At 36.2% G+C, this 13,161-nt stretch overlaps 1 protein-coding gene across 1 annotated transcript; it reads right to left on the bottom strand.

The window, feature by feature from the left end:
* Window positions 1-1,681: 1,681 nt before the first annotated feature.
* On the bottom strand, window positions 1,682-11,874 carry tdrd5 (tudor domain containing 5). Its single transcript, XM_059569420.1, is given in 18 exon segments — window positions 1,682-2,167; window positions 2,272-2,419; window positions 4,207-4,347; window positions 4,434-4,547; window positions 5,293-5,436; window positions 5,533-5,730; window positions 6,651-6,717; window positions 6,912-7,121; window positions 7,233-7,447; window positions 8,243-8,421; window positions 8,523-8,685; window positions 8,844-8,900; window positions 8,986-9,069; window positions 9,147-9,269; window positions 9,349-9,370; window positions 9,402-9,837; window positions 11,101-11,337; window positions 11,564-11,874. Coding segments are annotated over 17 exon segments (2,730 nt in total). The 5' UTR covers window positions 11,330-11,337; window positions 11,564-11,874; the 3' UTR covers window positions 1,682-1,967.
* Window positions 11,875-13,161: the final 1,287 nt, after the last annotated feature.

Genomic DNA, 13,161 nt, shown 5'->3' with positions numbered 1-13,161 from the left:
TAAACATACAATTTAAGCCATATATCATAAATATGCTACTTATTTTAGAAAAAAATATGATTAAATAAATCATTGGGACATAAAACTCACTGTATGAATGACCCAGTTAAGTCCAATTTTTCACTCTTTTCCAATCAAGTAGCACAGGAGAACCTAACAGGGGTAGGACAGGTCATCTTGGTGGGGAACATGTCTGTGTGGGTCAGTTAACCAGGGTAATATGATTTGCCATGAAGCAGTGTGTTTCCCTCTTGCATTTGCATAAAGACTCTCCTAATGGTATAAAACACAGTGTCATTTCCCGAATTCTCTCAAAGTTCATCAGGGAAGAGCTTTCAAGCTTCAAAAAGGACAAATGAATCATAAAACAACCCATCTGGTGATGCTAATGGCACAGAAATTATTGTGTTGGTGCTCCATATAGAGGCAGAATGCGGAGATATGATTTGAAATGAAAAGTCCTCGTGTAATTTGTATGGTCTGTCACATGAATATAGAAATATTAGCATTGATCTAACAAACAAAAGTGTCACCACAAAAAATACAAAAAGTTGCTAATTAAAAACCCCATAATTTAATTAAATTAAGAATTTCGAGATTCAAAATAAATACAATTATTTAAATTGATTAAAACATTTAAATTTGTCATAAATTACACACACACATATTTTTATGACAATTCTTTTTTTTTTTTGCCTAAAGTTTTATGCCATATTGACTTGTCAGTTATAATTTACCAAAGCATGATTTCTTTAAATTTTAACAGAAATGGACATGAAAAAAGCATAATTATTATAATCAAAATTTACCAAACCCAGATTATTAATCTTTTTGCCAGAAATGAGCTTCCATACTCAGAAAAATGTGTTTCTTCAATTAAACTTCATTAGCTTAGCATGCAATGCTTATTTGGTTTCAGCAACATTCATCTTTCTTTTCCCCCTTGTTTAAATGAGGTCATATTTTTGCTTCCACAGCTGCTCTTGTTAAGATACCAGGCATCTTCAGGGCCTTGAAGAAAGCTCATTAAGATGCCATTAACACTAATTGGACCAAACAAAATAAGAAGATTCAGGACCGGCGAGCTCTACCAACCTGTACTCTTTCCTTGGCTCCACTGTTTGTGAGGCACATTATGGATGCACTTGGTTACCCGACATCCTGTTTTGAGTGATTTAATCTCTCAACATGCTCAGTGGAGCAACAATCCTCAAACGGAGGACTAAAAATACCAAAAGGCGGAAAACCAATGGGTGGAATTGATCAAAGGTACATAAAAGAAAACAAAACAGGGGTGTTGGGAAAGCACTGATTAAATATCATACACTGCAACACGTTTTTATAAACAATCCAGTAAAACTAGAAAACACTGGTCATGGAAAGATGAACAGCACATCGGTAGCATGTCCACGTGTATAAAATCGTATCAAGCTGGTAATGGAAAATAAACTTTGACATCGTGTTGCCTTTGCAGATCAGGAGTGGTAATTTTTTTGCGAAAAGTCCCAGAAAAGCGGTTCGAGCCAGTAAATTTGCGCTCAAACATGAGGACTCCGAAAAGTATTCAGGTTTGTTATACCTAAAAATGATATTAGATGCAAAACACAGACACAATTTTCAGTGTATCCTCTTTTTTTATATATATAAAACTTTTTGGTTCTTGATAAAAGAAAAAAAAATCTAAATCGAACATCGAACAAGCAACTTAATAACAAATGTCCAGTTTGGTCCATAGAGAAAACACAAAACTTCAGCACTGTACATGCAAATACATAAAAATAAAGAATAGCATGCTACTGGAGAGATATTGCGCTAAAAAGAATAAGAAATGTATCCACTTTTTACGTGCCCTCCGCTGCTTTTCTTATATATCATTTGATATATTTCTGGGATGTTGCAGCCAAAGAAACGAAAAAATAAAAGTTATTAAACATGACAAAAGTACAAAAGGCACCACTTGTGGTCGGTCAAGCTATGTATTTGGAGCGCCAGTGTAGGAAGTTGGCCCCGGCGGACAGGCGCGCAGCTGGTCTCAGAGCTAGCGGAGATGTGTGGTGCTGGAACAGATGGTTTGGAACTGGTCCCAGATGAACTGAACTGCCGAATAACTGCATCATAAATTGGGAGAGCTGGGGCTGGGCCAGATTAACGGGTACACCTGGAAAAACTAAGAAAACTCATGTCGTCAAAGCAAACATAGTTGATTTGGATTTCATAAGACTATTTTTGAGGAAGTAAGACATTTCTTATTGTGGCATTGATGTGTTGTACCTGGGTAGCTGGAGTTGATCCTGATGGGGTCAGGGGTGTGAGGGCTGGTGCATGCGGTTGAGATGGGCTTGGGTTCAATTGGAGATGCACACATCTGCGGTTCACATACTGCTGCTTGGACAGGTAGAGGAGCAGGCACAGTCTCAGGCTGTGTGAAAAAAAAACAAGGAAAAAAACCCTTGATGTCGCCACGTAGATAATTTAACTTGGTTTTTAGAATTTGTTCAAAGAGATAGTACAGCCAAAAAAGAAAATGGTGTCATTAATTAATCGTGATCTTGTCGTTCCAAAACTCAGAAGGCCTTCTTCGTTCATCTTTAGAACACAAATTAAGATATTTTTTATTTAGCTTTCTAAAATAGTCGATGTGATGTCAGGGGTTCAACCTTAAAGTTATGAAGCTACGAGAATAATTTTGTGCGTAAAGAAAACTAAAATAACTTTACTTGACAATTTTGTCTCTTATCTTAAAGAGGTGGTCAATTGGCTATTTTTAAAGGCTTGATTGTGTATATTGAGTGCACTTTAACGCATTCTAGCTGTGAATTAAAAAAAATATCACATTATTTTTCACATATTTTAACTTTATTCTACACTGCGGTTTCCATTCTACCAAAAAAGTCTGCTGACTTCCTGGTTCTATGAAGCCCCTCCCTCAGAAATTCATAATGGGCACTGATTGGTTATTGGTTAGCCCAGTGTGTTGTGATTCGCTAAACGCCTAGTGGATGTTGTTTTGAAACATCCCGCTTCTTACTATAACAGAAAAATGCATGTGCTCCAATATTGCCTTATCAATTTGAACCAGAGTCAGACCCAGAGAATATTACTGAAGAGGATCGAGTAGAACCTATGCAAACACTTATTTTACTAGGCCTATTATTATTGTTATTATTAAGTTACTTTTATTATTAAATTAAGATTACAATTAATTCGCAATAATTACCAAATTACAAAAGGCTATTTGCTCTTCAATTAAAATGTTTTTAAAAAAGGTCTTTTAAAACGGGTCTATTATACAATGAATTATAGACCTATAATTCAAATATTAACACTACAGTCATCAGTAAAAATCTATATAAATAAAAAAAATAAAAAGCTTTTTTTTTTCAAGCACCGACATTCAAAAACAACCTTTTTAACACAAAATACGTTTCTTCTCATTTTATTTTTTGCCACAACGTACGGGCCACAAGAGAAATATTAAGGGAATGAATTAAAACAGTTAGCTGTATACCGTTATCAGCATATGTTGAAGTAGATTCGTCTCGTTGTCTCTGAGAGAATATGTGGCATTAGATGCAAAGTTTGCACGTTGCTTTGGTGATATCCATTGGCTCGCCTTCGTGGTTTAAAACAGAAATATTTCAAACATTGCGACATAACCAATTACCCCCGTACTAAACGTACTGAACCGAACCTTGACACCACTGTGTCGTATCGAATCAAACCATGAATTTTGCATCCCTTATAAATATATATATATATAACTGCTATGCTGGTTTCTGTGATTTCATCCTGCAAATAGCTGAAAATGACTATTGAATGTCTCTTGTAGAAACGTGTCTTTTCCGATGAACCGTTCTGTTGAATGATTAAACAGATGAACCTTTGTGGAGAGGCTAATTCAAATTCTCATCTAATCACCACACAATTAAGTTCAACGGGCTCCCAAAGGGCTCAGCAGGAGAACGGGGATGTAAAGAGGAGCAATACGTCAGGAGATTAAATCTCCAGACAAGCAGCACCTCATGTCATTCTGAGTGATGACTGTGTGCTAAATGCTGTGAGGAATGAAAGTCTGAAGCTTGGAGCTTCATTCATGAGCACTGGGATCAGATTTTGCCTCAGGCTTTACCTCTTTTTTCTGTCAAATATTTGTGACAATCCAAAGCGGTCATGTCATGCCTATTGTGGATGAGTTGGCATCCTTACTTTCGATTTGTCTTCAGTATTGACATCAGGTTCTAGTTTCGTCTTATCCGTTTCGTCCTCTTCTGTCCATCCCTGATCCCATTCACTGCAGCATAATGATTCTTCAGCCTGCGGAGCCTCGGATGGATTTACTTTGCCACTCTGAAAGGAAATATGAGGTTTAAAGAAATCAATCCAAAATATTACTGTGTATATATATATACATGTGTGTGTGTAATACAACTCACTTTAGCCACAGTGTTGACATCAGGAACATTTATTAACTCGAGGGCAGGCATGTCGAAGGTTGAGTCCTCATTTATGGAGGAAAAGTTATTTTCTCCATTTTCAGAGCTGGACACCTGGAATGAACAAACCAGAGTGAATAAACACTTGCAGACTACTTTACTCGTTTGGTTAAATGCCCACAAACTTTATTACAAAATACGCATCCAAGTCACTTTGTGAGCAAAACCTAATGTATGCCACTAATAGGGATAGTTCTCCCAAAAATGTAAATTACCCCATGATTTACTCACCCTCAAGCCATCCTAGGTGTATATGACTTTTCAGAGGATTACAATCAGAGTTATATTAAAAAAATTAAGTTAAGAGATAACGGTTTACAAAATATGGATATTTTTCTTACAAAACATTGATTCTCTTCAGAAGGCCCCTTCGGTTTATTAACCCTCCCAGAACCGTGTGGATAATTTTTATGATGGAAGGACACACTTTATTGGGTTTCAAAAATAAGATCCTCATACACTGCCATAATAAAGCTCAGAAGAGTAAAGACATTCTTTTTTAAATGAACTCCAATTGTATTCGTCCGAAAGAATAAAGTCATATACACCTAGGATTGCTTGAAGCGGAGTAAATCATGAGATAACTTTCATTTCTGGGAGAACTATCCCTTTAAAAACCTGAGCTCCCAAACACCCATAAGATCCAGTGCTGCTCACTATCATTCCTCTATTTACAGCCTCAGCAGACAGACCTGTAGTTCATCGGCCCAATTGAGCAGCAATGAAATTTCACTGAGCTTCACTGGCTTATGGCCCATCAATGCTGTATCATGATGCTGGATTTGTATATTAAAGATACCGTTTGAGAGGAGCTCAGACAGCCATTTCCCTGAAAGCAGATCTGGGTTTCTGGAAAAGACGGGGGTGGTGAGAGAAACTCTTTTACTTCCTCAAGCTGATCATCTCCAAAATAAGACGTCACAGGGTTGAACTTCCCTGACACCTAAAAAGCCAAACGAGAAGAAACCAGTAAATACTGAAGAACAGGTTCTTATTGGGACTTACACAAGTGGGTTTAAATGAAGATTTGAACCCAGACCAATCCATAAGTGGTAACGGAGGGAAGGGCGTGGCCCTCTTTCTGTAGGGCGTGGTGAATGTAAACATCCTCCTCCGTGTTTGTGTCACACAGGTAGAGCAACAGGAAGTCCTCCTGGTAGCTGTGGATGGCGGCCACCAGCGTGCGCTCACAGCACATCTTCTGGAAAGTGCTGATTGCACTCTGAGTCCAAATGCTCTGAAGGAAAAAAAGACAGAAGGAAAATGTGAAGAAAAAGAAAATAACTAGTGCGACAAAATGAGTAATACACTACCAAAAGCTGGTTCTCCATCTGCTGCATGGAAAACAAGCATGCAAACACAAAAAGTGTAGTCGAATTTGAGAATAAATGACAAAGATTTAGGGGTTAACTGTTTGAGTCAGCCTAATGAATCACTTGCTCAGAATCAGTTCATTCAGATTTTACTAAATCAATATCTGATTCGCTTACTGAACTGCAAGTCTTTGTTGCTTTGATATAAGAAGCCTTAAAGCCTTATGGCTTGCATCGAAAAAAAAAAAATAGAATAGACAGAATAGATAATTTAGATAAAAAAAATGAATGAATAAAAAAATAAAAATACTATTTGATTCAGTACATTTATGTCATTCTAATCAATTTTGAATGAAAATAAGGACCAAGTAAAATGGAAAATGAAAAAACTATCAAATATAAATGATAATACATCAGAATTATTAATAATGTTGTGATGTTTGTGATTTTTCTGAAAATTAAAATATTGTGATAATTTACTCAAGCGGCTTTATTAATAAAGTGGTTTTATTTCAATCAACAATTTTCAATGAAAATAAAGGGCGGGGAAATATCCATGAAAAAAAAAAATTCTTAATATAAATCATAATAGATCATTCTAATTTTATTGAATAAAGAAAAAACATATACACATACATGTATATATATACTGTATATATATATATATATATATACCCACACACACCTTTATGTCAGTTTTAGTTTTAATAGATTTATTGCAGGTAATTTCCTAAATTCCAAGGCAACATTTTAAATTTTCATCGTTCATTTATATTTATTGTTTTTTTATTTTACAAATGGTTTTCGATAGTTTTTTTTAGATATATAAAACAACACTGCTTACCGTGATGGGCCGAACCCCAGCTAACATTGCAGGGACAGCCTGAGCCGGAAGATCAGCATAACAAGCTCTGGAAAGATTTTGAGAGTACACAAAGCAGCAGAGACACAAACATATAGGTCCTAAACAAATGCAAAAATTTTGATTTATGGTGTACTACTAATAACTGTGAAACAAAACCAAAACCTCAGGTAATCATTTACATAAAAATAAGTTCAGGTTTAAACAACACTTTCATTGTTTTATAACAATTTATGAACTTACTTGAGAAACCGGAGGCTGTTTCGTTCCACTTTTGTGATATCCCCGAAGTCAACATAGTACACCTTTACTTCAGTATCACTGAAGAGCTCGTGGATCACCACCCGGTAGAACCACATGTCTCTGGGGGCCACACAGCACACCTGACCCAGCCGCACATATGCATCAGGCATCCGGTATCTCTCCGTCACTTCTGGGTAGGAGTAACAGCTCCTGGAAACAAGTATTAGGCATGTTCAGAATGACATATTACTCAATCCCAGCCCAAATAGTTATGAAATTATTCAGGTGACAATTCAACATGCAACGTAATAAGTGAGATACCTCATTTCAATCATCATGTTCTCAAGGGCTCTGGCCTCCTTGTTCTGGCTAAAGCGGATGTAGAAGTGGCTAGGAGACTCCATCTGCTCCACCAGGACAGCCACCAGCTCTCTCTCCCTCCTGCGAGCCGGGGGCTTCAGCTTCTGGCAGTGCACTGCGTCTGGAGGAACCGCTGAAACTCGACTCACCACCAGCTCTGGGAAAAGATTCGCCATCTACAACAAACACATTATACTCATGATGTTTAGAATTATTTTATATATATATGCGCTGTCAAATGATTAATCACATCCAAAATAAGTTTTGGTTTACATGATATATTCATGTATGTGTACTGTGTATATTTATTATGTTACATACAGCATATATTTCAGAAACGTATGTTGTCATATTAAGTCTTAATTATATGAATATCAGTGTAGACATGTAAATACATGTCAATATTTAAAAAATATTAATAAAAAATAAATACTGTATGTGTGTATATATGCATATTAAATATACACAGAACACACATATTCAAACGATAACTTTTATTTTAGACGCAATTAATTGTTTGACAGCACTAATATTAATACATATACATCTAACATGCATACATACATACACGTATATATATATACACACACACACACACACACACAGTGCTGGCAAATTATTAGAACACTTCCATAATGTACTTAAAGTGCTCTATTTTCATGAACTAATTTTGTACTTGATATACTAAAAATTATTCTTTAGTACTATTTTGGGCCACCATGAATATGAATTAAAATGCACTTTACTGCTAAAGAATAATTTTTTGTATATTTAGTAGTATATTTAGTATATTATGATTATATACATTATAATCCATTATAATGTAATCCAAAATCCATTATATATAGTATTAATAAAATACTAGTGGTATTAATGTTCTTTTTTTATACATTACTAAAGTACATTTTGTAATTTTCCTTAGGATTGATATGGGAGGGAAAGATAATGGATTATCAATAATGAATCTTAACCTGATGGATGGTTTTATCAGCGATTCTGAGCTCAGTCTCGGACTCTTGGGTGTCTGTGTATTGCTCCACCTCTCTGCGCTCCCATGCAGACTCTGCACAGCTGAAGTAATAGGCTTTGCTGGAGGGATTCTGGGATTCAGTCATTAAACTGGAGCTGGTGCCGTGACCCGGGGATAATTCTTGCAAAAGGAATACATCGCAATCAGTTTCATTAAAGATGATCAATAAGCTAAGAGCACTCATTTGTCTTTTCAAATCAATATGACATGAAGCTAAGTACCAGGTTCAGTGGGTTGTATGTCATTTGGTTTGAACTCCACAACCATCCATTGACTTTCATCAGCACCTTTTTGAATGGACAATGTGTCACTCAAAGCTCCAACCATTTCCGTCACGCTCAGAAAGCCATACTGGCTCACCGGCAACTCCTCACCATACATTCGCTTACATCAAAAAACAGACCATAAGTTAGAAAAGCTCACTGGTGCCATCTAGAAACTCTAAAAAAAAAAAATATAGCAGTGGATATGACGTTTTCATTTTCGTATTTTCTTCTTCAGATGTGAACTCTGATATGGTCTTGACAGGCTTGTGAGAATACCTTGTATTCTTTTGGAAGATTGTGAATGGATACCCCACTGCCATTTTCAGCTACAACCTGAAAAAAGAACCATCTCTCAAAAATAAGCCAAGATGAGAAGATGAGACAAGAAAGGCTGATTTTTAAAGCTGTTATGTCTGACCTTCCGTAGCTTATCTTTCAGCTCGTGGCTGACGGTGCCAGCGGTGCCCTTCTCGAGGATCTGCTGTCTGAGCTCCTCCTCAAGCTGTAAGAAGATTTACCTCGACAGTATTGTTTTATATATAGCGAAATTTCACCCTTATTTCATAGAAATATACAAACCTTCAAAATTGTTTCTTCAAAAGAGTGCTCTGCCTTTACAGGCTCCGGTTTGGTAACAGCAGGGGGGGCGTGCGAATCTAGCTTGTTCCTCTCAGGCGGAGAAGTTGCTTTAGCACTGAACGGCTTCCGTTTCGCCACCAAAGGAGATGCCATTGCTGAGTAATCATCATGGAAAAGACATAAGTAATTGATCTGCACCAACAACAAGAGCATGATATCAACTTCTCTCTCTTCAGGAATTGCATTATCATAGACATACTTGGCTTAGAAAGATTCGTCATCAGATGTTTGATCTGATTTTGTGGCATTATGGCATTCCTCAGCAGAAGTTGTGAGCCTGTGCGACTCTGCTGCATGATTATGAAATCCATGGCAGCCGAAAGCATCTCGGAAATGGAGAAGAAGCCATATTGCGTGATGTTGAGCGGCTTTCCGAACTGCGCCATATACCTGGACTCCAGCTCTGATAATCTGACCGGCCCATGAGATAGTAACTGTTTTAGCTGGCTGCGCAGTTGAGCGGGTAGAGCAGGTTTTGATTGGCCACGGCGAGGGAGAAGAACGGGCTGGTTCCGTGGGTAAGAGATGTGGAAGGTTCCTGGTGTTCCCCTCCGAAAGTTCGCTTTGGTTTTTGGGTCACGTTGCTTAGCCACCAGCTCTCGAATGCCTTTGGTGCTCTCATCTATAACGGCTGCAAAGAGAAAAATGTTAATAATAGTTCTAAAGGCCCCGATATACCTCAAGCAAAATCGAAGAACGAACTGGTGTGGCATAATTTTTGATCAAGCCAAAAAGCATTTCGTTTAGAGTTTTAAACAGCTTGCCAAAGCAAATTTTTATGGAAAAGTTTGCTCGGTCTGGTAAAAATGTACCATAATTGGAGTGGAGTTTTCCCACACCGACTCACTATGTGTAATTTTCCAGATGTGTTTGCAATGTCTAAGTATATCGACATAAACAGTTTTGTCCCACACGGTTAAAATGTTAGTATCACTTAGGTAAATATTATTAGCTTTATTAATATTTTGTATTCATTTTTATTTTTTGCTGTTGTTGTTTTTCATTTAAATGTCTTTTTTTTATTTGCTTATATCGTTTATGTCATTTTATTTCAGTCTGAGGCATTTTAGTACAACAATTTAAATTATAGAAAAACGGGAAATGTTACGTTGGCAACCAGCAAGAATTTTTTTTTAATTTTTAAAAACAACATCAGTTAACGTCATTTCATATTTTAAGTAACACCAGCTAACGTCATGTTATTTCAAGTAACACTTTTTTTATGGTTTTAGTTTTAACTATAACAACCCCAGTCCCACACACACACACTTTTTGCACGTGCAGTTTGAATAAATGCTGCAAATTACCAAATTACCTTAACCCTTACCTTTTTTTAAATATCTATCCACCTTTTAAGCGTGGCCATGTAAATTCTATGGGTCTAGCTTCGGGTCTCAACCACTTTGAACTTTGTTCAGCTATTTTTAGCTGTAAAAAACTGTTTGTTTTGCTGCTTGATATTGAAAATTTGTGTGTCTTACCATATTATTTTAATGTATGATCTTAATTATGAACATGTAGTGCAAACAGGTTTAGTGTTTACTGCACGTCGTTATTCTTCTCGCTATTTCCCTAATTAACTGAAAGTCTCTCCACAGGCTTACTTCTGCCTTGAAGAAAAAAGCAGATAGATTAAAATACTAATGACTCATCCTGCACCTGTGGGTGTGTCCAAATGTTTGTCCAATCAAATGTCCACTAAAATGAAAAAACCTCCCCCCCAATACCGACAGCTTAAGACTAGCAATAGAATGTAGCAATTCATATAAACCAAATTTAGCAGTTTCATAGTGTTCAAGAAGTTTTAGCATGAATATGCAGAAAAGTCATTCTTTAGGCCATACATGTTGACTTAGCAGCAAACAAAAGGCATGAAAAAGCCTACTAAAATCACCTTTCAGAATAATGCTACCATCGAGGTGGTATTCCAAGTGTACCACATCCGGCATTTCCTTCACCATGTCCAAAACATTTCTGAATCCCAGTAACCTGAGGGGCATGGGGAAGCCCAGCATGGTGTAGTAGTCTTTCTTGAGCTGCTCAGGGGTCAAACCATGCTTAGCAGAGACCAGAAGAGAGCGGACATCCTTCTTCAAACCCGTGAGGAGCTGATCTTGGGTCATCCTGACAGCTAAAAACAGAAGTGGGACACAATTTACTTACTTGATAGCCGACAAAAACATGACAGTTTAAACGTAAATGTCATTCCACCGTGATGTCAACACCCTAAATATAATTGTTTTATTAACAGTACTGGTTTAAAGCAAAATGCAAGCGCTTACGCACTTAACAGCCGGCTTTAAACGTATATATCTTTGAAGATACATTATTAATGTGTTTTATGGACGAGAGATTACCTTTTGTACAAGATGAACACGTTCTGTCGTTCGGTGGAGATCACGCGACAGGCCACGTTATTTAAAAAAATGGAAATTTTACAAAGCAGGTGCGCGAGCGCGATTACGTCGATGGAAAGGACGTCAGAAATATCCTCCAAGATTGATTTAAAAAAAAAAAAAAAAAAAAACAGGATTGTATGCAGAAGTGCAGATGAAAGTGTGTTTTTCTTTAGCGTCTGTGTGGGCAGAAGCAGCCAATTTCCCGAGGCACGTGCTTCGTCAGCATTCAATCAAGCTCCTGGCGCCGACTATTTACTTTCTGACTTTATTTACACACAGCTTCACAATGTTTTCTGATGTAGCCTATATTTTTACTTTTATACATGCTTTTAAAAAGATTATAATTTTCCATTTTTCTTAAATAAATGTAATAAAACGAATACAAATATACCATTTACAAGGCCTAACCTCAATGTGTAAGTGTTAAAAACATTTTTACATAGGCTAAGTTACATGCATTAAGTTTATTTTGGGAGAAAAAATAGCCTAGTAAACATGATACAATTTGGCGATTTATTTTTTTTATATTAAAGTGTTGTCTAGTAAATAAATTAAAAATATATATATAAAAAATTGTCAGACATATAAACAAAAACTCATACATTTTGTCAGCTTTATACATTTAATAAAGAAAGTTTTGTTTTGTATACATTTATAGATTTTAATTGTTTATTGTTTCATTTATTTGCTTGTTTCATAGTTTAAATTAAAATGTAATTCTAGATCTATCTATCTATCTATCTATCTATCTATCTATCTATCTATCTATCTATCTATCTATCTATCTATCTATCTATCTATCTATCTATCTATCTAACTAGATATTGAGGTAATAAACATGACCTTGGCATTAAACAAAGGTCTTAAAACAGAAAACAGAACATGAACTAATTATCTTTCTTGGCCCGGTTTTTCAAAAGTAATCAAGCAGGATTTTGGATAACGGATTGGATCAAATCTTGAAAATGTGTTTTTCAAAAGAAAAAACGGATTACATAATCGGATTAGATCACGTAATCCAATCTTGGTTTTGATCCGGATCAAACCTTTAGTTTGGGTTTTTTTAGAACTTTTTTGTAGGATTTGGATCACTTTGATCCAAAAAATCTGGATTAAACTGATCCCATCAGAAGGGTGGATTCAGTGTGGATTTCATGGCCAAAATGTAATGAAAACTTTAAAAATATATCAAATAATAATATATTTGGATATTTTTTTTTTATTCAATACATCTATACTTGATACTTGTTATAATATTCTCAATGTACAGTGTTTGTGTTGTAGGTCTCAGATGAGCGGACTGCTGGAAGAGGATGGGGTGGGGTTTTTCTTGTTTTTAGGTTTTTTTTTTTTTTAAATGTGTGGGTTTTCATTTCAAATAAAAATAAACTTATATTGACCCCACACTGGCTATTCTACTTGTTGCTCTTTACATATCTATATTTCTACATTGTGATTTCCTATCCTTTTTGAGCACTGGTTATCCAGCACTGGTTATCCAGATTTGGTGATCCTGAAAAGGATCAGATTGATCCAATCCGATGTTGCTTTAAAAA

This window comes from Carassius carassius, chromosome 16 (assembly GCF_963082965.1).
Source record: "Carassius carassius chromosome 16, fCarCar2.1, whole genome shotgun sequence".
In the NCBI taxonomy this organism is placed as follows: domain Eukaryota; kingdom Metazoa; phylum Chordata; class Actinopteri; order Cypriniformes; family Cyprinidae; genus Carassius; species Carassius carassius.
The sequence above is the reverse complement of the archived record's forward strand: the minus strand, read 5'-3'. Positions and strand labels throughout refer to the sequence as shown.